Consider the following 26,283-nt stretch of genomic DNA (forward strand, 5'->3'; position numbering starts at 1 on the left):
AAGTCCATTTACATGATTTTTTCAATTCATTTTTCATTATCACTTGTTGAAAATACATGAAAGGGTGCATTTATTCCTCAAATGGTTTTATTTACTTAATCCCACCCTATCTTGTCATGTACACACACACAACGGTCAAAATTGAGTAAAATTTACAGGCATCAATATATTTACTACTACTATATTTTACTAGATTAATACCAGTACATTTTACGACTTGAGAATCACGCGATATTCTCCTCCACAAGAAGGACCCGCCCCTTGAAAAGTTTGGAGACCGTCGCCATTGCACCTGTTCCCACCTGCTCCAGCTCTGAGCTCCCAAGTTTCTAACTTTAAGGTAAGAATACAATTAGCTCACCATTTGATTCAGTTTCAACTTGGTTAAGTGTAGCAAGAGGTTATAAGATGTTTTGTTCTGAAAACAGAGCTCTGATATATTATATTTCAAGAAACATCAAAGCAACTGCATGTTAGACAAACACAGGCTTTTTTGGAGTGGCGATTTCTGATACTAATGCATGTATGATGTACATGCTTATGCATTTACAACAGAAGATAATCTATGTGCTGTTTAAATCTGAAGGTTAGAACGGTAAAGTAACTAATTTGGTTCCATTATCATCATTTTGCGGGTGAATGCAGATTTATACGTGTTTGTACGACGGTGTTGCACAGCGAAAATAGCTGATTTACAAGCCCACATCGTGAAGCATAAGTGACTGATGTGAGCTTGTAGATCTGCTCTTTTCACTCTGCACAACCTGGCTGTAAATTAACCAGGGAATAACGTCGACAATTTTGAGTCTAAATGCCTTGTTTTGCTGTGGAGAGATAGTTTGGTAGTTAACTTAGGCAGTATAGGCACATAAATCCAATTGTTTAGATGAGAGATGATAATGTGTTATTTCTTAAACCACGCTGGGTGTTACACCATAAGTGTGACCTATAGAATCCTGTTGTCTCACAGTCACAGAGACCAGATTTCATAGGGTAACACATTTGAGTATAACAGGGCTGGCGTGCATATTATGCTGTCGCCATGTGCACGTATTATAAGCTGTTTGGGCACGTTTTTCGTGCAGGCGCTTGTAGTAGATGTTGGTGGTTATGTTTTTTTGTGATTGTGTGTGAAAGTGGTTGGTTATGGTAATGCGTGGTGAGCTTGTAGATTGGATAGTTTCCAATAGCAAATGTTTGTGTTGCAAGGGTGAAGGCCTTGTTTTGATCGACGTGTTTGATAGACCTGGTTGCTTGTTTCTCTCGCAAAACATGGCAACCCTTGACTAGCGTGGCATGTTTCCTTTTGGATGTTGTTGCGTACTGGTGTTATGAAGATGATATCCAAAGCAGCCTGTGTGAGTGTCCTTTATAAGTTGTGTGTGCTGTGTGTTCATTATGAGTTTAAGGCTGTTTGTGTGCTTGTGGCAGGCAGTAGTAGAAAAGATTTTCTTCTTTTTTTACTTGTGTATTTACTTGTTTCTTAAGGCTTTTATACTTTGTCTTGTATATTTCTCAGGTGAAGTGCAATTCATGAATGATCCAACCAACCTGTGATTTATTGGAAGAAGAGATTGAAGTTTATACACTTTATATAGATAGTATAGTATTATTTTAAGTTCTACCTGACTGTGTGTGTGGGGGGGGGGGGGCGATACTCTTGTCTGTAAGCTAAATGCTGGTGTCATTCACTAGGGCAGAGGTCTTCAACAGGGGGTCCTCAGAGTTACTACAGGGGGTCCGCCAAATCTTTGTGATTTTCACATTAACCACTTCAACCAAGCATCCCTATTCTGAGGGGAACTTTAGCCAAAAATAGCAGTAGATCTGCTATTTTCGGCAAAGTGGTTTAGTATTGGGGGGGGGGGGGGGAGAGCAGGCTAAGTACAGAGTGAAAGGTCAGGTATACTAAGTATTGTTTAAGTGCATGGTTAAATGTCTGGAAATACACATTAACATGAATCCAACATGATAGTGCTGTGAAACAAGTCTATGAAGCTGCCTATAAAATCTACAAAAAAATAAATATTCTATACAATATATAATGGGGTTCCCTGCTTTATCTCACTCTCAGCCAAGGGGTCCTTTGCCTGAAAACGTTGAAGACCCCTGCACTAGGGGGTGAGGATTCATGAACTGTATGTATTTGTAACTTATTTTACTCTCATCCATGCTGTAGCATCTAACCATCGCTAACCCACCCAACCACCAGCGCTGCATCAGCCCTGCTGTACTGCAGCAGTCAGGTAGAGCATTGGTTCTCAAAGTGGGGTCCAGGGGGTCCCCAGCTAAATGTGGTAATATAGCATCATAATCATTTTAACCCCTTTATCCATATTTTGTACTTTGGCTATTCAAAAATAGCAGATCTACAAGCTCATAGCGCGTCACTGCAGTGCCGCGCTATGAGCTTGTAGATCTGCTATTTTTGAAAAATCAAGATTTTTTTATATATTTTTTTATAGCAAACATTTGTAACTAGGGGTCCCTGGAAGAAAATATTTTCAGATGGGGGTCCACGGCCAAGTACATTAATTTGGGGGCCCTTGACATGAGAAAGTTATCAAGTATCATCTTAATATACATGTATTTATATACATTTCTGATCTCATTGTAAAAGCGGTTTAGAACCCTTGTTTGTTCAGTTGACTGGTTGTACACATCTTGTGTCAGAGGGGTTGAGATTTGATGAACTATGTATGATTTTACTATCTCATTCAGGGTGCTGACAACCCAACCAGCCATCGCAGTCCACTGTCCTGAGACTTAAGTGTTCTCACCAGAGCCGGCGCGCCCTATTAGGCAGAGTAGGCAGTTGCCTAGGGCGCCACTAGGGGGGGGGGGGGGGCAAAAAAAAAAAAAAAAAAAAAAAAAACTTTTTTTTTTTTTTTTTTCAGAATCTAGGTGGCGCTGTGGCAGAAAACGGTGGCGGCGCGGGGGGGCGGGGGGCGCCAGGAAAAATATTGCCTAGGGCGCCAAATTACCTAGCACCGGCACTGGTTCTCACAGGCCCATTGTGTCAGCCAGGTGTGTTTTTTTGATTTGATTTGATTTATTTGAAAAGCCATCACCACATGGTCACCGCAGTTCGAGGATAACACAAGAAAGTCCTGAGACTTATTTCCGTTGAGGTCCTCTTACAATTAACAATCAATACGTTAAATACTTTACAACACATGTAACTAACGTAACACTACATAGACACAAGTGACATACACAGTACAGACACAGTACACATTACACAACAATACAAAACACAAGTAACAGTCACAGTACATACATACAAACAATACAAGAACACAAGTAACATACACAGTACACAAGCAAGTGCTACCTTATCTTTCCTAGTCTAAAGACCCTCTATAGGGGAACCTTTTCTAATAGACATGCTTTCGTTTTGTATTTAAAAGTCCTCAGATTTGTTGTCAGTTTGACACTGTTTTCGAGGTCATTCCACTGTGTGGCTCCTATGTAAGTAAATGATTCCCTGCCTACTTTACTTTTAAAAGCCGGAAGGCTCACGTCTGCTACACTGGCTCTGGTGAAAAAATGGTGTACTTCGCTTCTCTGAGTAAAACATGTCTTTAAAAATATGGGGACCTCGCCATATAATATCTTATGAACCATGGTCAATCTGGCCATGATTACCCTGGATTCTACTGGGAGCCAGTTGAGTTCTCTAAACTGGTTCCTACCTATATGGGATCTGGGTCCTAACCCTAGAATGACCCTGATCAGTCTATTCTGAGCTGACTGTAGCTTTGTTTTGAGGGATTTCAATAAGCCCTCGAACCAAGATGTACAAGCGAAATCAAAATGGCACATAATAAGAGAATTGGCTACTACCTGTTTTGTCTCCCTATCCAAGTACCTTGCTGTCCTTGCCAGAAATTTTGTCAGTCCGGAGACTTTGCTCAGCACCTTGCTGGCCATATTTCGGCCATCTAGGTTACCCTCCAAGATACAACCCAGGTATTTTACCGATGATTTAGCTTCAATGAAGTCAGAATTTAATTTGACCTTGAACTCTGGGCTCTTTCCTAATTTGATTTTAGAACCAAATAGGATAGATTCCGACTTCCCTGTGTGTAAAGATAACTTATTGTCTATAAGCCAGGAATTAACCTTTGTCAATTCCTCACTCAGGGAACTCTCCAGTGTTGATTGTTCCTTATGGGACATCAGCAGAGCAGAATCGTCGGCATACAAGAATAAATCACAGTTACAGGCGTCTGTCATATCATTCACGTATACCAAAAACAGTGCTGGGCCTAGAATGCTTCCCTGAGGAACACCACATTTCATGAAGCTTGAATCTGACAAAACACCATTTACCTCTACTCTCTGTTCGCGGTCCGTTAGGTATGATTGAAACCATTTGCATGTTGCCCTGTCTGCCCCCAGGGCCTCAAGCTTGTTGAGAAGTCTAATGTGGTTCACCGTGTCGAATGCTCTCCGTAAGTCCAGTAGTACCATTCCACACAGCTTCCCACTATCAACCTCTTTCCTAATTTGTTCCGTTAAGAATAGTAGGCATGTGTCAGTTGAGTATGACTTTCTAAAGCCTGATTGGAGTTTGTACATTAGATTGTTCCTGTTTAAGTACTCGTTTAATTGGTTATTGATTACCCTCTCAAATATTTTTGACACTGAACCCAAAACTGACACCGGTCGATAGTTACCGGGGTCATTTTTGGCTCCTTTTTTGTACAGGGGGAGTATTTTGGCCTTTTTTAGGTCATGGGGGAAGACACCCTGTTCAATTGATAGGTTGAAGATGTGCGTGATACTGGGCGCTATCTGCATTGCAGCATCCCTTAAAAAGAGAGGAGCTATTCCATCCAGGCCTGTGGCCTTAGCGCAATTGATCTTGGACAGCATCTCATAGACCACCTCCACCTCTACCTTCTGCAGGGAGAATGAGTTGGAACACACTCCTTGTTTCCCATAAAACTCCCTGACCCTGTCTATGTCATAGATCCCCGGTGCTAATGGCAATTTGGAGACCAGGTCTGCTGCGACATTTGTGAAATAGTCATTGAATTTATTTGCAACCAATTTTTGATCGAATACCATCTCTTCATTAATTTTAAGACCTATATTACTGCATTTATTGCTTTTGATTTTATCTCCTGCACCTAGTTCTTTTAGAGTTTTCCAGAGTTTTTGTGTGTTGCTTTTATTTTCTAATATTTGTTCTTTGTAGTGAGTCTGTTTTGTACTAATAATGAGCCTCTGAGTTTTATTCCTCAGCTCTCTAAAAAGGGCCAAATCTTCAACTGTGTTTGTTTTACAATAGCTCTTGTGAGCTTTCTCCCTGGACCTGATTGACTCCAAAATGTCATTATTGAACCAGCGGCTGGACCTCTGTTTGATTCTCACCTGCCTAAGTGGTGCGGTTGAGTCAATAGCTTGGTGGAAGATCTTCCCAAAAGCTTCCCATGCTTTATTGACACAGCCACATGTTAAACCTGGAGTCCAGTCCTTCTTGTCTATTTGCTCTATGAATTTTTCAGCTGTATAATTTTTGAAAGTCCTTGCTAAGACAGTCTTGTGAGCATGAAATCTTACCTTCTCTATTCTTCTTGTACAGTATGTCATAAAGTGATCGCTGATGCCATACACAATGGTGCCACTCTGTGATACTTTTGTGACATCTGAAACTAGAATGAGATCAATGATGGATTTCGTTGTTTCACTTACTCTCGTGGGTTGTTTTATTAATTGTCTAAAACCAAAGGAGTTACACAAATTTTCAAACCCTTTAAAGGTAGGGTGGGCAGGTCTAGATACATCTGTATTCATGTCCCCCATTATCAGAGTCTCCATTGAATCAGCAACGTTGGATAACACTGTGTCCAATGAGTTGTAAAACTCTGTCTGATCTGGAGGTCTGTAACAAGCCCCAAATAATATGGGTTTTGTTTTGGTTAAACAAATGTCCAACCATACGATTTCCAGATCATTCATGAGATCTTCTCTGAGATTAAAGGAAATGTCTGAGCGTACATATACACACACTCCACCCCCTTGACGATTTCTGTCTTTCCTCACTACGTTATAATTCATGATTGTTATTTCCGAATCATTAATGCTAGAGTCGAGCCAGGTTTCTGAAAAACATATTATTCCTACTTCAGATAGCTTTACAATTTTCCTGATTTCTTCAATTTTAAAATTCCCACGCATGAAGGTGTTTGCTCACCGTTAACTTCTGGCAGAAAGCAATTGTGAATATAAATCTGACGCGTTTTGTTTCATTCAGTGGGGCCACGACTTTCGCCTGGATTACAAGCTGCATGAGCTGCGTAGGAAGTTCCCTGCAGTTCCCATCATGGCCCTAACAGCCACAGCCACTCCGCGTGTCCAGAAAGACCTCCTCCACCAGCTGCAGATTACTCGACCACAGCTGTACGTAACCTGCCACCCCACACCAGTTGTTTCATGATCCACAAAACAAAAGGCCAGACAATAATTGATATACCTCTTGTCAATTTGTTTGCAGATTTACCATGCAGCTGCCAGAAACAGACATGCCTGTTCCACAGAACAATTTACAGGAGCAGCTGGCCATTTACCATCAACGTAAAGCTGAAAAAGCGGCTCACACCAAGACCAAGACCTTTCATGAACCTACAAAAGAGTAAGTGTTGCACTACATTATGTCTGCAGGCTCTACGCTAGCATAGTGCTAATAATGCTGCTCCTTCTCAGAGTTGGACGACCGTCTGTCTCTTCTTGTTGTAGCTCTGGTTCAGAGCGTCATGAGTTCCCTCTAACGCTCTGGAAGACCTCGCTCTGCGCATTTACAAGGAATTCCACTGCCCTGCCAGCGTTCAAGTGTAGTGAAAATAAACAAAACCATTTCGCTACTCACCGAAGCAAATAATATGTTTATACTTATCAAGGCTGTCGTAGACAATCTGTGTGCAACAGGGCATAATATAAGACAAGAAGTCAAATTCAGACATGTACTCAAGCCAGGATAGGAAAACACAGCACGTGTATCAAATCAGTGTTGCCATGTCTGCTTATTATAAGCGACTTTGGGATTGTGTTCTGTTAAGTCAATAGCAAATATGATTACTTAACAGGGTTCATGTGAAGGAACCCCAGATTCATATGTAATCATGGTGCAAAAATGTTTAATATTCTAAACATTTGTTTTGCGACTTGTTTTTATAGACTTGGCCGCTTGTTTCTCTTACAATCTGGCAACACGGCGTGGTGGTATCACGTGACTACTCCTTGGGAGTAATCAGGAAGTCTCATACAATACAGCATGCATCTTGGGTACTGTAACTGACACAGTCACATCATGGGGATCAGCTCAATGCTACCGTGTGAGAATAAGGTGAAAGGGCAAGGGTGTTTTCTTTCTTAACTGGTCATGTATAGGCAGTGAACTGTCATGTTAAATAGGTACACAACTATCATGGGATATTCAAGTTAATATAATCCACTCAGTGAAGCTGTTATTTCTGCATTCCTGTTCTATTCACTTAATTTATCGCTCAAGTTCAGGTAAGAATAATGTGGGCGGATTAGTTACAGATGCTTAAATAGATAATTACTTCATGGTGGATTTGACGTCTTGGTTGTAGCTCACACCAGGTTTTGCTTCTTATGTGGATAGCTCTGGATTGTTTGTAGCATAGGCTAGCACAGCATGTTTTGCTTCCCACGTGGAAGCTTGGATTGTTCGTAGCTAATTCAGTTGTTTTGCTTCTTATGTGGAAGCTTTAGATTGTTTATAGCACAGGCAGGCTAGCACAGCATGTTTTGCCTATGTGGTGGCCGAATTGTTAGCACAAGCTATCACAGCATGTTTTGCTTCTTACGTGGAAGCTTGAATTGATGTAGCATAAGCTATCACAGCAGGTGTTGCTTCTTATGTGGAAGCTTGGATGTCATGGCACAAACTATCTCAGCATGCCTTGCTACGTGGATAGCTCTGGATTGTTTGTAGCACAGGCTAGCATAGCATGTTTTGCATCCCACGTGGAAGCTTGGATTATTCGTAGCACAAGCTAATTCAGCATGTTTACTTCTCATGTGGAAGCTTGGATTGTCGGTAGCACAAGCTAAACACAGCATGTTTTGCTCCCATGTGTTAAGCTATCAAATTGGTTGTAGCACAAGCTAACTCAGCATGCCTTGCTTACGTGGATAGCTCTGGATTGTCGTAGCACAAGCTAACACGGCATGCTTGCTTCCATGTGGAAGGTACATGGTATATAGAAAAGTGGGTTGCCAAGTGACGTCATGTTATGAGCATCAAGATTACAGAAGTAAAGTCATTGCAACAGGATAGATAGTGGGGCTTCAGTACCCCTGTTCATTCTAGTTGCGCTCTTCTGCTGGGCTGTCGTGCCGACGCTGCTGCTGCTCTGTTGCTGAGATCCTGCCGGATCTGCTGCCTTTGCTTGCCTACGTATGCTGCTACCATGAATAGTCTCATGATCGAATAATAATAATCCCAAATCCCCCAGATCTGTAGAGGACACTGTGGAGTAAATACAAATAATGTCCGTCTCGCTGACATATTTTATTTTCTGCCCAAAAAGTGTATTTTACAGAGTAGGTGGGTGTGTTTAGGCGTGCGGGGTTGGAGAATAGACATTCAACAACACAAAACAGCCTTTGCTTCGGTGAGTAGCGAAATGGTTTTGTTTATTTTCACTACACTTGAACGCTCGCAGGGCAGTGGAATTCCTTGTACATGCGCAGAGCGAGGGGTCTTCCAGAGCGTTAGAGGGAACTCACTAACGCTCTGAACCAGAGCTATTGTTGTTGTAACATTGCATGGGGGGAAGTATTGTTACTTAACTTGACTTACTTAAATGTTGGCGTACATTTACTTGTGTTGAACACTCATCAGCTGTACGGAAAGCTTGAATTATCCTCTGTGGATCTGTCCCTCATAAAAATCCACCGTAGACATGTTATGAGCTACTTTCTGTCGTTATTTTTCTGTGGAGGCGCTCGTTTTCAATTACTGAACGTCCTGCTGCCTCCTGCATTATGTGCAATTTCGAAACAGGTGGTACACAGGATCGTTCAGTCACACACACACACACACACACACACACACACACACACACACACACACACACACACACACACACACACACACACACACACACACACACACACACACACACACACACACACACACACAAAAGGTACAATAGTCTAGCTAGTATTACTATATGTGTTTTCAAGATTATTATTCTTTCTACAGGATGTTTAAAATGTTGTTTAAAAAGAAGTCATCAGTCTCTAAGACTGAATCTCCTACATCTAAGACTGAAGGGTTAGCTAATGAGAAAGGAGGTGAGTGCGGGTTTATTGTTTATTTCAGATCCTCATTAGTCATTGCCTCAGCTGTGAATATTCTTCCTAGGGTCAAACCGTACAATAACAAAATTACAGTGTAATTAAAAAATATGACAAGCAAAAAGGTATTTTTCAGATATACATAAACAGGCATTCTTATGATTAACCACTATTTCCTGACCATGTGTTTCTCAGTGGACAGTCCTGAAGTGTCCTCCAAGAAAACCATGCCATTCAAGCAATCTTCGATCATCTCCGTGGACTACAACAGCAGTGAGGACTCTGACTGTATTATTATCGGTGTCCAAACCCCTGGCATGGCTAAGAAAGCCAGCAGTCTTGCCAAGTCCGTTTACTCTGTGGACAAGGACTGGCCATCTGTGCAGAGAACATTTAATCCCCCATCACCTTCCAGCATTCCAAGCCCATCCCGTGAGTTTTTTGAGGAGGACGAATCAGAAATTCCAGACTACTTTGATGAACCCCCAAGCTCCTCCATGTCCAAGCCTGTGGCTAAAACTGTCAGAGAAGGAGGCGTCAACAAATCCACATGGGAGAAAAAAAACTCTACACCTGCATCCTCAGCCAAGCCAGCAAAGATCAACTCCCCTGGTAAGTCTCCTTTCATTGACACATTTTGTTAGCTTTTATTTGTGTTACTTCTATTTGTATGTATTGTTAGCCGTAGTCTAATTTCAGTGTCACACATTACAGAACCCACTTTCCATAACCCGGCCCATGATCGCTTCAGAGGGTGCAACTTTCCCCACTCACCAGAGATGATGAAGATCTTTCACAAGCGCTTTGGTCTCCATCAATTCAGATTCAATCAGCTGGAATCCATCAATGCTGCTATGTTGGGAGAGGATACATTCATCCTGATGCCCACAGGTTGGTAATTTACAGTGTACATTTAACAGAAACACAGTTGTGTACATACTGTATGAGACAGATGTAGGAGCCATTGTAGCTGGATGATGATTTAAACCCGGAAACTGCAGCTGTCACTGCGGATGATGACTTACTGTACATGGTATATTCGTTGATAAAAAAGCCTACTGTCCTTCTTTTTGTTTGCTTTTTAATTTTAATTACTATTCGCTTGCTGCAATGTCTGAGGAAGCTGAATAAAAATATGTTTTACTCTTACAGTATGTACCAGTACACAAGATGTAACAATAAAAACAATTGAACCCGTTGGTAACGTACAGTGAAGCAAGCAAACTCTGGCTTGCTTATATGTAACTTTCCTGTTCTACCCCGGAGTTTTGAACATAGATATAGAAACCTAGATATCTCATTGGCCTCTGCAGTTCATTGGAGCAACCCGTATCGCAATACCCTTGTATTGCTTCCGCCCTCAGTCGTGTGCGTCACAGAAGGGGGCGTTCAGTAGGCCTCTGATTGGCCTACCGAACGTCCCCTTCTGTGACGCACGCGACTGAGGGCGGAAGCTGGTGCGCACCCGAGATACAGACGCCTCAGAGCCGGAGGAGGCGTCTACCTTTATATGTCTATGGTTTTGAACCCAGGTGCTGAAATCTTTACAACTTTTTGTAAAACCAGAAACAGGATTGTGTCAGGCAAACACAACCACCCCAATTGTATAAGTTCTGTCAACATACTCTACCAAAGAGAGACCATATACAGTCACCCCAAATGTACAAGTTGTATTTGATTAACATACTCTTATCAGCGTCTGTCTCTCACAGCGCTTGGGACCAAACCGGTCTGCTGTCTGCAGAAGACACATGATAATGTGAATTCACACGACTGGGATGGTTTACCAGGCTACACTTAAATCTAACACACCCATTATTAATTGTATTAGCTGCAGCTGCATTGCTTAATTGCCTGCCATATTCCTGTACAGGAAAACAAACTACAGGGTTTCATGCCCCTTTTAATACTGTTGGGGATGGTAAAGTTCAGGTGAAACCATTATATGGATATCCCCTCCATAGCTTAGTAGTGATAATGTTCTTTATTCATTAAACATAGTGGTGGATGGTGCTATTTTCTCTTGAAGGGGCAATGATGTCAGTCTTCCACAGTACCATGGGGTCCAGGTTCTGCTGCACTGCCGGAAACACCCCCTGTATTTCAATTAATTTCTGTTTCAGTTCCCTATCCCCATGTTCAGGTAAGCCAAGGTCACAAGAATAGAGACCAAGTGACCAACAGAGCTGGATAGATTGATCAATAATACTGGAAGCTATTCCTTGCAATGCAGTATGTTATAAACATGTGTGAGATGTCTGAAGTTCTCCATCATTCTGCTCTTCATCAGGTGGGGGAAAAAGCTTGTGCTACCAGCTACCTGCCTGTGTGTCACCAGGAGTCACTGTAGTGCTCTCTCCACTCAAATCACTCATTGTAGATCAGGTCCAGAAACTCACCTCTCTGGACGTAAGCATTGTCCCTACAGCCTCCCTCTCGCATATCACTAAGACGGTTGCAATGACACGTGTGACATACTTGGTAGTGAATCAGTGCTTGTATTTTCTTTTTTCTGATGCCCTGCACCTTTTTAGATCCCAGCCACAAGTCTGTCTGGTGACAAGACTGACACAGAGGCGTCGAATATTTACATGCAGTTGTCCAAGAAAGACCCCATCATTAAACTGCTCTATGTCACTCCTGAGAAGGTGAGAGATAATACAAAAACACAATTTGAATGTAATTGTGCTTGCTGTCAATTGAAATGTTGCATTTTAAAGCTATTTTAGAAATGGTAGTTGTTGTGACTCAACCCAGACCCGGTCCTGATGTTTCTTTTTTTTTGTTCAAGGTGAGAGCAAGTAAAAGGCTACTCTCTGCACTGCAGAACCTGTTTGATCGAGGCCTTTTGGCCCGCTTTGTTATCGATGAGGCCCATTGTGTCAGCCAGGTATGTTCCCACGCATGAAGGTGTTTGCTCACCGTTAACTTCTGGCAGAAAGCAATTGTGAATATAAATCTGACGCGTTTTGTTTCATTCAGTGGGGCCACGACTTTCGCCCGGATTACAAGAAGCTGCATGAGCTGCGTAGGAAGTTCCCTACAGTTCCCATCATGGCCCTAACAGCCACAGCCACTCCGCGTGTCCAGAAAGACCTCCTCCACCAGCTGCAGATTACTCGAGCACAGCTGTACGTAACCTGCCACCCCACACCAGTTGTTTCATGATCCACAAAACAAAAGGCCAGACAATAATTGATATACCTCTTGTCATTTTGTTTGCAGATTTACCACGAGTTTCAACCGAACAAACCTCAGGTATTCTGTCCTGCCTAAGAAGCCCAAGAAGGTAGATGAGGACTGCATCGGCTGGATCAAGAAGCACTATCCACGTACGGGTCTCACTATAACATGACTATGTCCATTTGCTGCCCGGCCGTAGCACACAACGACAAATCTTCTGTATTCATGTCGTCCAGGGGGTAACTACCTGCCACCACCTCCGTGGAGCCTCTGGAATGGCCCTCCAGTGAACACAATTTGCCATGTTCATGGGTGGGAAGTCAGCAGGGGAGGGTACTCAGTCACTGCACTAACGATTCCTACAGGTTTTTCAGCACACCTGTTCAGTGGGGAGCGGAACTGGGTAGGATAGCGCATGTTACGCTCTCCTGGTGAAACTCGTCACTGTCAGGTGAAAAGAAGCAGCTGGCAACTCCAGGAGCATAGCAGGAGATGTGATTCTCTAGACAAACAGTAGGGGTCAGCAGGGACAGGGACAAAAACATGGGGAGAAATTTACATAATGGCTATATTGGGGAGAACATTTTAAAAAGATCAGAACAGTTCATCAAAATAAATTGTATATGCAATCTCCCCTCTGCACATTATAGGTGGCTCCGGCATAGTGTACTGCCTGTCCCGTAATGATTGTGATACGATGGCTAAGAGTCTACAGAGGGCAGGGATATTGGCTCTCGCCTATCATGCTGGATTGAGTGACAGAGACAGAGAATACGTGCAGACCAAGTGGATCAATCAGGATGGCTGTCAGGTGAAATTACCTCTCTTTGATGTTACAGCATTGTTACAGCATCATTAAAGCTTTGAATTGTTTTCAAGTTTCATACAAATGTTATGTTGGAAATTTCACCTTGACATACACACACACACAGTCACATCAAATTCAACTCAATTTGGTGATCCTTTTCTTACAGGTCATATGTGCCACCACAGCCTTCGGCATGGGCATTGACAAGCCTGACGTCCGCTATGTGATCCATGCCACTCTCCCCATGTCGGTAGAGGGCTACTACCAGGAGTCGGGGAGAGCAGGCAGAGATGGAGATATCTCTCACTGCATTCTGTTCTATGCCTACTCCGACGTTGTCCGTATTAAGAAAATCCTCGCACGTATGTGGCTGCCAGTATTTTGGCATGCAACATTTGTTTGTTGTGTATTATTTTGGTATTCTATTTTCCACATCACTGCCTCTCAGTAAAATGCGTCACCAAACCTTTGCTGTGCGTATTAAGAAATTGTATAATTTTTGTCTGCACTGACGGACAAAATATCCTCTGCAATATCCTCTGTTTATCCACAGTGGACAAACATGGTGACAGAAATGCCCAATCAACTCATTACACTAACCTGAACCACATGGTGCAATTCTGCGAGAACGTGATGGAGTGCCGGAGGATACAGCTGCTCGCTTACTTTGGTGAGCTCAGATTCAACCCTAATTACTGCAAGGACCATCCAGACGTCATCTGTGACAACTGTGCCAGACCTAACGTAAGAGTCCTCTCTAAATCAGTAGAATCACCGCAGATGCAAAAGTCTCCCAAGAGCTTTTTAATTTGAACCTATGTGGGCGTTAGAATGCCTTCTCAGGACGCATGCAGGTACTCCTCGTTCAGTCATACATAAGCTTTAAGGCTAATTTATAGTTATCGCTTGACGCACACTCTGTCAAGTGTCATTATGTACTCTGTCGAGTAATACTTCATGGCTGTTGTCCCACACTAGGTGCAGTTCTGTGATACCAAGAGCGCCAGCACAATCAGGAGACACAAGGCCGGTGGGAGACACAAGGCCGAGGTCATAGACGTCATGCTGAAATATGCTGAGTGCCAGCCACAAGGTGAGGATAGATTCCACATACCCCCCCATGAGGCTCACTGGTTTTATGTCTATGAATAATAGATGACAGAAGTTGATTTGCATACTGTAGTGGTAAAAGCAATGTTTGTTTGAACCTTTTCTGCAGTGGAAGAGCAGAGCAGCCATAGCACAGGCGCTATGGGGTGGACCTCTACCGAATCCACCTACTTAGGCAACCAGACCGGACGAGGACAGAAGCGGAAAAAAGCCACCTACACAAACGATGCCAAGAAAAGGAGAGGTTACTCCGGCAAGAGCACTGGCTCTAAGGGGTTGGTCATCAGTTTGTGTTATAATTCATTACATATATTAGCTTTCTATGACCAGAGAAATCTGTGAAATAGCATAGGTGTCAGTTACTTCCTTTCAGCTAAAACAACCTTCCCCTCCTCAACCTTGTTTTTCTCTCTTGTAGATACGGCCGTGGACAAAACTACAATAAGTCCTGGTCACCGTCAGCCAACTCTGGAGGTAGACCCCAGGCTGCAGGTAAGACCAGGTCTCATGGGCATCCCTGCCCCGCAAACCAACAAGCGCTCCTTCCTTAAACCAATGTTTTATTTTTACTTCATTACACGTGTGTGCACACACAAATAATAAATAATTGTATTATTTAATCGATTTATGAAAGTTGCAGCCCTAGTCCCTCAATCATACAAGTGGCCTGTAAAGGGACAGAAGGTTCCGGTTTCTCTGGCACTGGGTCAAACACCCCTGAATGTGAAGAAGACCCCAGTCCCAACCGCAAAGGGACAGAGAGATCCGGGGTCTCGGTCGCTGGGGGAAACGCCTTCTAATGTAGGGTTCAGGTGTCTTGCCCAAGGACACTTTGACATATGTTTTACCTGTCAAGGCCAACACACACGTGACAGCGAGACCCTGGTTCGACTCCAGGGTCAGAGTCAAAGTGTCCCTGAGCAAGACACTGAATTTCTAACTGCCCATGATGAGCAGGTTGGGGCCTTGCAGGGTTTCCTCTGCTGTCGGAAAACACAAGGAAAACGCTTGTGTTAAGCTTTAAAAGTTCTGTGTAAATATCTGTCTGTCTGTCTGTCCGTCCAGGGAAGCACCCGGTGTCGGCTCTGATCGAGCTGGGCCACAAGAACAGGATCATGCAGCCTGACTTTGTTATGGTTCATGACAGTGGCCCTGACCACCGCAAGAACTTCATCTTCAAGGTCTGTGTGTGTGTGTGTGTGTGTGTGTGTGTGTGTGTGTGTGTGTGTGTAGGTGGGGGTCCGTACATGCATGAATGTGCGTGTACATGTGTGTGTGCTTTTGTTCCTGTGTCATTTTTAACAGAACTTGTTAAAACACAACATAACATGTATTTGACAGGCAGGCATTTTTTTTAGATGATCACTTATATTCTCCTTTGCGCTCTCTCTCTCTCCTTCTCTCTCCTTCTCTCTCTCTCTCATCACCTCACTGTGCCACACTACCTTTCCATGTCTCTGTATTGAATACATTAAATGTGTGCATAGCTCACTACATCCACTAAGCAACCTAAAGACTGATTTACACTTCATGTCATAAAAATAGGCCATCTACACGCTCACGTCACATTGCGGACGTGACGCATTGTGAGCTTATAGAACCGCTATGTTTGGTGCGCGGCAGCATCGTGTGACAGCATAAATTAGACATGACTCACCATGCATGTTTCCCCTCTCTCTAATAATGTCCCTGTGTTGTGTACCCCAGGTGACAGTAAACGGCGTGGACCACCAGCCCCAGTCAGCCAGTCGCAAGAAGAAACACGCCAAGGTCATGGCTGCTACGGTGGCCCTACAGGCCATGGGAGAGGTAACCAGTACTAGTCTGTTAGTAGCCACGTGCCTCTGGCTGATCTACTGTTCCAGCTTGTTACCATCCGGTTGTACAGGGCACATGCTCCTGAAAGCGCTTACCTGTGATTTCCTCTGATTTGAGCACAGATGTATTATGAGACAAGGATGTCTCATAATACATCCTATGGGAAGGCAATGTTGCGTGCCACGGTTTTACAGGAATAGGCCACTTATAGGGCACTCTGCTAACAACAACAACATAATAATAACCATCATCATCCTCTCTGGTAAAAAGCAGAGTAACTGAACACATCTGCTATTGGCTTGTGTTGGTGTCATGTCACTATTCACAGTGTACTCTGTAGAGGTTGACATAATCGGGCACAAACACTAGCCATTTCAGTACCCTGATATCATGGCCATCATCATTTCATGATAAGGTATTTTGATATGAAAGCACACATTTTAGCCCATTAACACATTGATTGCCTAGAACGAGTTAACTCGTTTTTCAAATCCATCACTTGATTACCAAGATCGAGTTAACTTGTTGTTTTTTTTTTATTTGACCCAAAGACCAAGGAGATGGTCTAGACTCCTATCCACTTCCTTGTTAACTTAAAACTTAAAAATTCTGTATCTCGGCTCCTGAGTACTTTTTTTTTTTCAATGAAAAATCTCTGGCATAAAACTGCAAAATATCTGAAATAATTAGGTCAGGGTAAGTGTTAAGACCTGGAACGCATCTGTGTCACTTTTTGATTTGAGCTAAAAAGCGTTATTTTACACTTTGGCTATTTAAAAATAGCAGATATACACGCTCATAGCACGGCACCGAGTGCTGCGCTATGAGCTTGTAGATCTGCTATTTTTTTTTAAATCTTGAAAATATTTGTCTTTGTATATATATTGTTTTAAAGCGAACATTTTTAACTCAAATCTCTGCTTCTGGGGGTTCCTGGAACAGAACATTTTGAGAAGGGGGGTCGGCAGCCAAATCATGTAATTTTGGGGGTCCTTGACATGAACAGGTTTGATATACACCACTGATATAGAAACGTATGTTTTTTCAGAATACTGTTGGGATTTAGAAGAATCGGCTTCAGGTCTCAATGGGTTAAAGTGTCCTGTGTGGGGCCATGTACACAGGAAGCATTTTTTCGAGCTGCTAGCGCCTCTGTCAAGCATTTCTTTGGTAAAGACACACAGGAGCACTTGTTTTTAACAGGGCAGAAAATCTTTCTTCAGCATCCAGCGTTTTTGGTGGAGGGCCCTGGGTGCTTCAAGCTGAAAATAGTTCAACGATTTGAGATGCCGTTAAGAAGGGTTTTTAATTTAGATTTTAAAATGGTTATGGCAGTGGTTCTCAAAGTGGGGTCCGGGGACCCCCAGGGGTCCTTGAGGTGGTTCCAGGGGGTCCCCAGCCAAATGACTGATAGTTAAAGGTAGGGTAAGTGATATTTTTTGGTTAAAACAAAAAGTATTTTGTTAAAAGGTTAAAGCACTATATTCTGATAGTAATCATTGCTATAGAGTGTTTGTTCAGTAACAGGAGTCTCCCTGTCTCTCCAGCTCTTTAATAAACAGAAAATAGATTTTTCGGTAGGTGTCAAAATCTCAGCCAATCAGGAGAAAGTACCCATTTTTAAGCTTAATTTGTGTGGTGTTCCAGTTCCAATTTTGTCTGCTCATTTCTTAGTGTCATCACTTCCAATTTCACTTGTTTAATCTGTATCCTGATTGAGTTCTTTGTCCTGGTTGGATAAAATTGGAAATTAAACTGAAACTGAAACGAAAATGCATTTTCTGTTTAATAAAGAGGTGGAGAGACAAGGAGACTCCTAATACTGAACAAACACTCTATAGCAATGAGTACTATCAGAATATAGAGCTATTTAACACTTATTTTAACCAAAGCAAATCACTTACCCTACCTTTAAGAATAGGAACAAAATGGACCCTTATGTGTCTGTAACTCAGAGAGTGTACAAATGAAACCAAATGGACCCTGACCCATTTGGTTCCATTTGTACACTCAGAGTTAAATCAACACTGATGAAATGGTACTTTATCAACTGAGGGTCCTTAAATTAAAATGTTTGAATCACTGCTGTACTTCCATAAAAAATCGTCTCTTTGGGGGTCCTTGGCATATCTTTTCAAATGGGGGTCCTTAACATGAAAAAGTTTGAGAACCACTGCCACTGGGTTATGGGACTAGCAAGTCTGAGGTTCAATGGGAGGCTGTTCCGGAGTCTAGGGGCCCTGATGGTAAAGGCCAGGTCACCCTTGGTCACCAGCCTAGACTTTAATAGGAACTACTAGTAGAGCCGAATCAGAGGACTTCAGGCGGCGGCTACTTACTTACATAGTGCATAAATGCCAGTAAGGCCTCACCCACTTGTATTTCTAAATGACAAAACAGCCTGGTAGATATCATGCACCGTAACATAGATGGATGTTATTTGACTAGATCAGAGGTCTTCAACGTTTTTCAGTCCAAGGACCCCTTAGCTGAGAGATGAAGCTGGGACCCCCCACTGCATTGTTTACAATTGTGTTGCAGATTCAACTTTTTCATAGATTTCATAGATGGCTTCATTGACTATCATCAGTGTTCCGGTAAATTTTGTTTGTTTCAGACATTAAACCACTTAAACCGTCAATACTTAGTACTTGATTTGCTCCCTTTCCCCCCCTACACCAAACCTCTTGGCCGAAAATAGCTGATCTACAAGCTCTGTGAGCTTGTAGATCAGCTATTTTCGGCTAATGTTCCCCTCAGAGTAGGGATGCTATGGTTCAAGTGGTTCATGTAAAAAAAAAACATCCTATTTCACAAAGATTGGCGGCCCCCCTATAGTAGCTCTGGGGTCCCGGACCCCCTGTTGAAGACCTCTGGACACGATTGATTCAAGTAAGTTTGATGGAAGTGTGTGTGTGTGTGTGTGTGTGTGTGTGTGTGTGTGTGTGTGTGTGTCTTTTCCCACACTAGGTGGAGTTCTGTGATGCAAAGAGCGCCAGCACAATCAGGACACACAAGGCCGGTGGGGACAAGAAAGTTTCCAAGAGGAAGGAGATGGTTCTGAAGTGTCTAAAGGAGCTGACTGACCTTAAGCAGCTGGGCAAGAAGCTTCGCAAACACCGCTATAAGACCTTCTCTATTGCCATCCTGAGAAAGATAGCGAGTAAGCTCTGGAGCCCTTATGTCACATAGTATGCTCTCACTCATAGATGGTGTTGTCAAACCATCTTAAAGTGAGTAAGACACTTAACCCCTAACTGCTTCCCGAGGCGCTGCCCACGGCTCCTGATACTTAGGATGGGTTAAATGCAGATACCACATTTCCTTGTATATGCAAATATACAGTGACAAATACAGCAAAGGAGTGCGGACCAAATTATTATTATTATTATCCTCTACATCCTTCAACAATACTTTCTTGTGAACAGAGACACTGTCCGCTGACCGTGAAGTCCTTCTGCAAATTGACGGCGTGACAGAGGACACACTGGAGAAGTATGGTGCCAAGGTCATAGACGTCATGCAGAAATATGCTGAGTGGCAGCCACAAGGTGAGGATAGATTCCACATACCCCCCCATGAGGCTCACTGGTTTTATGTCTATGAATAATAGATGACAGAAGTTGATTTGCATACTGTAGTGGTAAAAGCAATGTTTGTTTGAACCTTTTCTGCAGTGGAAGAGCAGAGCAGCCATAGCACAGGCGCTATGGGGTGTATAGATATGGATGGTGTCAATGATCACGAGACCTCTACCGAATCCACCTACTTCGGCAACCAGACCGGACGAGGACAGAAGCGGAAAAAAGCCACCTACACGAACAGTGCCAAGAAAACAAGAGGTTACTCCGGCAAGAGCACTGGCTCTAAGGGGTTGGTCATCAGTTTGTGTTATAATTCATTACATATATTAGCTTTCTATGACCAGAGAAATCTGTGAAATAGCATAGGTGTCATTTACTTCCTTTCAGCTAAAACAACCTTCCCCTCCTCGACCTTGTTTTTCTCTCTTGTAGATACGGCTGTGGACAAAACTACAATACGTCATCGTCAGCCAACTCTGGAGGTAGACCCCAGGCTGCAGGCAAGAGACCAGGTCTCATGGGCATCCCTGTCCCGCAAACCAACAAGCGCTCCTTCCTTAAACCAATGTTCTGACCACTCTTTCAGGCCTTTTTGTCTATCAAGTGGGGTTGTACATTTACTTATTTAAATATGAACCGTGTGTTATTCTAATTTGATCTACTTTTGCACAGGAAAGCTTGTTTCTTAACACATTGGCTGCCATTTTTTTTTTCTACGGTATTTTTCAATGACAACTTAATTTGATTTTTTTTTTTTTTGCAAGAGCGCAGATCTGCGTCCATGGCAGCCAATGTGTTAATTGTTTTTTGTTAATTGTTTTGTAATTTATAAATAAAGGCTCATTGAAACGTCCACGTGTGACATCTTCTTGTTTTATTTGGATTTATTTATATACGTGTGTGTGTGTGTGTGTGTGTGTGTGTATGTATGTGTATATATATATAACATACACAGTTATTAAAGGTGCTGAACAACTAAAGCAATTAAAATTATCTGAATATTATCCTAGCCATCAAATACTTATTAAAGAAAATAAATCATGCAATGACAAGTATTTAACACTAGATGACAGTATTGCAGTATGTGATTATACTGCACAAAATGCTGATGAACAACAGACCACAGGGAAGCCATGTCCAATTTTTATTCAATGTTTATTTCAAGTTCCTACAGTTGATTAGCGTTTTAAACTCCACTTGAGCTGTATTTGGGTAAAGTGATGATAATGTAAGGACACATTCAAGTATCTGACAATGTATAGTCACCATACCGACTTTGATGAGGCAGTATTGTGTTGTTCTAAAAACATGTTTTTGTTTTCATTTCCTGAAAAGAATATAAAAAGTATATTTTGGACATAGCTGGTTTCTACCCGACAGCAGTGATATATTGATACATAATTATCTGTCAAAAGGATAAAACAAAAAAGCTTGAGTTTATTTTCATTGTGGTCCTTTGAGTGTAAATGTGTGAGTAAATTGAGTGCCATATGTTTAGTGACGGGGGTAGCAGAGACATACGCTACAGAAAAAACAAAATCGATGGAGAATGGTAGAGAGGCCACCTGGAAATTGGAAGGTCCTGATTCGCCCACTGGGCCGGCCTAGTCTATTGTCCCGCCTAGTCTATGTGTCAAAATGCACCCGCTTCGAACGTTATCATCCGATACAATCGCAGTTATCATCTCTTATCAGGACGATCGTTTCGTCCTAGTAGGGGCATGCTCTGCCGACTGGGTGGCTCAGTCGGCAGTTATCATGGATTCTTTCGGTTGATAATGGCCTTTTCTACACAGTTTGGCCCTACCACCGTTTTAAATCATTCAGTATGATGAACGACACATATTCTCCAGACAGGCTATTTATTATTATTATTATTATTATTATTATTACCCTTATTATTATTATTATTATTATTATGTGAGCCATCCACTGTACAGACAGAGACGACATGCAAGCCTGAAATTCAACAATGTATTATTAATAATGTGAAAGCAAACCAATCGCATTCAGACGGTCGTCATGGATTAACTTCAACATAGTGTCTGCACTCTCTCTCTCTTTTGGTCCTTACATCTACATAAACGTTAAAATTCAAATATAAAGTCCTGAATTTATGGCCACGGATGTTGAAATTGTGTACGGCATCTCAGAAATACCTGTATCTTCCGTATTGTTCAATAAAAAGCATTTTAATCCGATTGGCAGCCATTTTCTCTGTATACTTTCAACCACGTGACCCTATCGGTTGTGAGGTGTACTGCACTCTGATACATTATAACTCTATGAGAAAATGGCCACCGATCGGATTAAAATGCTTTTCATTGAACAATACGGAAGATATGGGTTGCTTCTGAGGGCCCGCACATAATTGCAACATTTGTGGCCATGGGGTCAGCACTTTTTTATTTGAAATCTGAACGTTTATGTAGATGTACTGCCAAAAAGGGAGAAAGTGCAAACACAAACAACATATATATATAATATACACACACACACACACACACACACACACACACACACACACACACACACACACACACACACACACATACATGTATCTTCCACTTATAATATACAAATTGTACTATATAATGTATAGTCCGCCCCCGACGATAATATGCGCCACTCACTCATAGACATTCATAGAATTCCTCAAAAGGCAACCTGCGCCTTCTTAGACATTCCATTGATAATACATTGGACTGACACAACGTGAGCTAAGAGACGTGGTTTAAATGCAACATAACACACATCACCACCCAAACAAACCTGGAAATATTCTGTGCATTTTCATATTTTGTTGAACATTTTTCGATAAGTGTTTGTTGAGAACGAGAGATTTGTTTAACTTTTCCAACCCCGTGACGTCACGTCAGATTACTTCCGCATTCCGCGTGTTCGTACTGATGTCTCTGTCAGTGTCAATAAAGATCTGACAAAACAAATGTTTTATGATCTATCTATCTATCTACATAAACGTTCAAATGTTTTAAAAGGTGCTGACCCTATGGCCACGGATGTTACAAATATGTGCGGGCCCTTAAAAGTACCCGTATCTTCCGTATTGTTTAATAAAAAGCATTTTAATCTGATTGGTGGCCATTTTATGAGAGTTGTAATGTTGCGTGAGTGCAGTACACCTTTCAACATATGGAAATAATGGACCATAATGGATTAAAAGGCTTTTTATTGAACATTACAAAAGATAGAGGTACTTTTGAGAACCCATACATGATTTTAACATCTGTGGCCATGAGTTAATAATTTTATATTTGAAGTGTAAAGGTTAATGTAGATGTACAGGCTGTAAATGGAGAAGTGCAAACACCAGGTTAAAGTTTCGCCATGACTGCCATAATGTATTATGGTTTCCTATCTGGACATACATTAAAACATCAAGACAGATCAAATAATTGCTGTTTGTGGTTCTATATGGGCGTTGGTGTAAAGTAACTAAGTACATTTACTCAAGTACTGTACTTAAGTACAATTTTCACGTACTAATGTCTTTATCAGTGTCAATAAAGATCCGACAAAAAAATGAAAAAACAAATGTTTTATGATCTATCTATCTATCTACATAAACGTTCAAATGTTTTAAAAAGGTGCTGACCCTATGGCCACGGATGTTACAAATATGTGCGGGCCCTTAAAAGTACCCGTATCTTCCGTATTGTTTAATAAAAAGCATTTTAATCTGATTGGTGGCCATTTTATCAGAGAGTTGTAATGTTGCGTGAGTGCAGTACACCTTTGAACCCAAAGGGTCACGTGAAAACATATGGCAGATCTACAAGCTCACAGCTTGTAGATCTGCTATTTTTGGCTAAAGTTCTCCTCAGAAAAGAGATGCTACTGTATAGGGTTCAAGTGGGTTACGGTAAAAATAAAACATATCACACAAAGATTTGGCGGACCCCCTGTAGCAACTCTGAGGACCCCCTAGGGGTCCCGGACCCCCTGTTGAAGACCCCTGATTTACACACTTAGCAGACACACTTATCCAGAGTGACGTATAATAAAGCACAAAGATTATTGAACACATACAAGTTTAAAACATTGAAAATGTTAGTTTTATAGCAATATGCTCTGTAAGATGAATGTACTGTGTTGTTTTCCATCAGAATGACACCATTCATTCTCTGTTGACACACTGGAGGCTAGATTCACTTTTTCATGAACAGATAGAAGAGTGTAAAGCTCATAAAATGACTTGTAGTCCAGAGGATACATGCAGTTACACTGACCATTAGGCCTGTGTTTTTTCGTAAATTAACGCCCTACTATATCACACTACAGCGTCACACAAAGGTACCTAAAGTAGCAGATCTACAACGCGTTTCGAGCTTGTAGATCTGCTACTGTTGACTTTGAGTCCTGAAAAGTAACAGTTTTGGAGATATGAGGTTTCCACCAGACAGACGGTTTGTAGAATCAGCCTCACGTCTAAATGGGTTCAAATGGAAACCCAACCATAGACTGTCTAGAATTTAGTTTAGTTTAGTTTAGTTTAGTTTAGTTTAGTTTAGTTTAGTTTAGTTTAGTTTAGTTTAGTTTAGTTTAGTTTAGTTTAGTTTAGTTTAGTTTAGTTTAGTTTAGTTCATTTCGTGGTAACATAGTTAAAACTTCGTTGGCAATACAAAAAAAAGACACATACAAAGAGAAAAGATAACCACATTTCTGACCAAAAAGGTACAGTATAGGCTGAAGCCATAGAAATAAAATAAAATATAGTCAAAATGGAGAGAAAAACAAACAAAAAAGGAACAAAAGAAAAAGAAGCAAGGTACGAGGACAAGACACTTTTCTGTACATGTACTTGGTGTAACCCTAACCCTTCCTTTTTTATATATATATATTATTATAAAAGAATAAAACACATGCAGCTATAAGAACATGTTTGAGGGGTTTGAGTTTTGTTGAAACTACTTTCTGTTAATATTCATAAGATATGAATATTAACATAAGATGTTAGTATTCATTGCTGGGGACCCCCTGGAACCCCCTCAAGGACCCCCCACCTTCTCCACTCTACAGGTCTGTCTTCCAAAGAGTTCCACAGTGTTCCTGTAGGGGGCAGCATTGCTCTTCTTTAACCGTACAACCTGTGGCTACCAACACCAAAACAAGAAGGAAAATCACACCCAGTGTGAAGAGAGTGGTGCCTTTCATGACTTCATTTCATTAGTTACTTTTTACAGACTTTGATGACTTCAAAGTATTTTTACTCATTTTAAGTAGTAAATGTTTTTACTGATTTTTACGTGTTTTTACTAATTTTAACATCTTTTAAGTATTTTTACTCATTTAAAGTATTTTTACTCAGTTTAGGAACTTTAAAGTATCTTTACTAATATTTAAGTATTTTTACTCTTTAAGTATTTTTTACTAATTTTAAGTATTTTTACTCAAAAGTGTGTGTGTGTGTGTGTGTGTGTGTGTGTGTGTGTGTGTGTGTGTGTGTGTGTGTGTGTGTGTGTGTGTGTGTGTGTGTGTGTGTGTGTGTATAATTAGTGTAACTGGTTGCATCTTTGTGTTGTAATCAGCCGCAGCTGTTGAGGCTGTGCTCAAACATACAGACAGACAGACGTATGAATCAGCAGCTCTAAACTAAACTAAACTAACTAAAGCAGCATGTTACTACACTGTCAGGTAGGACTTTATAAATAACATTGTCTTTAACTAACACTAACTAACACTGTCAGATATGAACTATAAAACACACTTTAACTACAGGTTGTTGTCACTTTACTTCCTCCAGACAGTGCAGTGGTGGAAAAGGTACACAATATAAAATCAATACTGCAATTTAGTAGAAATACTCTTTTACAAGTAAAAGTCTGGAAGTAAAAAGTATTGGCATCAAAATGCACAAAAAGTACTAGCTATTAGTGATGCGCGGGTCGGGTTTTTTCATGACCCGCCCCGCCCCGCCCCGCGACGGAACCCAACCCGCCTCAACCCGCCCCGCGAACCCATATATAAATCTATGGATTAACCCGCCCCGCGACCCGCGATTTTCTTTTTATTCTGTAAAATCATGGTTAGAAAATAATCCCCAAGTGTATTCGAACTGTTTTATTGTTATTATTCTTATTCTTATTAGGAATAAAGACAAAACAAGAGCATCTGATTTTATTTATTTTTTTGCGTGTGAGAGCGGCTGACCCGCTCACCCGCAGCCTGCATAAAATTCTCCGAAATTCTGATTTGACCCACCCGCGCCGCGGGTTGACCCGCGGGTCCCGCGGGTTACGGGTCAACCCGCGCATCACTACTAGCTATGGTTCACATGACGCTCGTCTGTCACAAGCGTCATGGCGCAACTTGTTCCTGTTTTTTTGAAATATCTCCATTTACAACCCGTACATCTACATAAACGTTCACATTTCAAATATAAAGTGCTGACCTCACGGCCATGAATGTAACAAGTTAAAG

General features: G+C 41.6%; 1 protein-coding gene across 1 annotated transcript; it reads left to right on the top strand.

The window, feature by feature from the left end:
• Positions 1 to 1,337: 1,337 nt before the first annotated feature.
• On the top strand, positions 1,338 to 20,588 carry LOC311041027 (recQ-like DNA helicase BLM; the record flags this gene model as incomplete). Its single annotated transcript, XM_084051464.1, has 22 exons — positions 1,338 to 1,358; positions 2,180 to 2,230; positions 6,266 to 6,411; positions 6,506 to 6,643; positions 9,245 to 9,336; positions 9,535 to 9,951; positions 10,054 to 10,230; positions 11,630 to 11,748; positions 11,874 to 11,987; positions 12,131 to 12,229; positions 12,322 to 12,470; positions 12,565 to 12,671; positions 13,173 to 13,333; positions 13,497 to 13,692; positions 13,884 to 14,074; positions 14,309 to 14,423; positions 15,506 to 15,621; positions 16,148 to 16,249; positions 19,229 to 19,421; positions 19,687 to 19,809; positions 19,936 to 20,131; positions 20,275 to 20,588. 22 exons carry the CDS (start codon positions 1,338 to 1,340, stop codon positions 20,414 to 20,416), a joined length of 3,165 nt encoding a protein of 1,054 aa, XP_083907590.1. The 3' UTR covers positions 20,417 to 20,588.
• Positions 20,589 to 26,283: the final 5,695 nt, after the last annotated feature.

Source organism: Gymnoscopelus microlampas (genome assembly GCF_963454915.1).
Source record: "Gymnoscopelus microlampas genome assembly, chromosome: 24".
In the NCBI taxonomy this organism is placed as follows: Eukaryota; Metazoa; Chordata; class Actinopteri; order Myctophiformes; family Myctophidae; genus Gymnoscopelus; species Gymnoscopelus microlampas.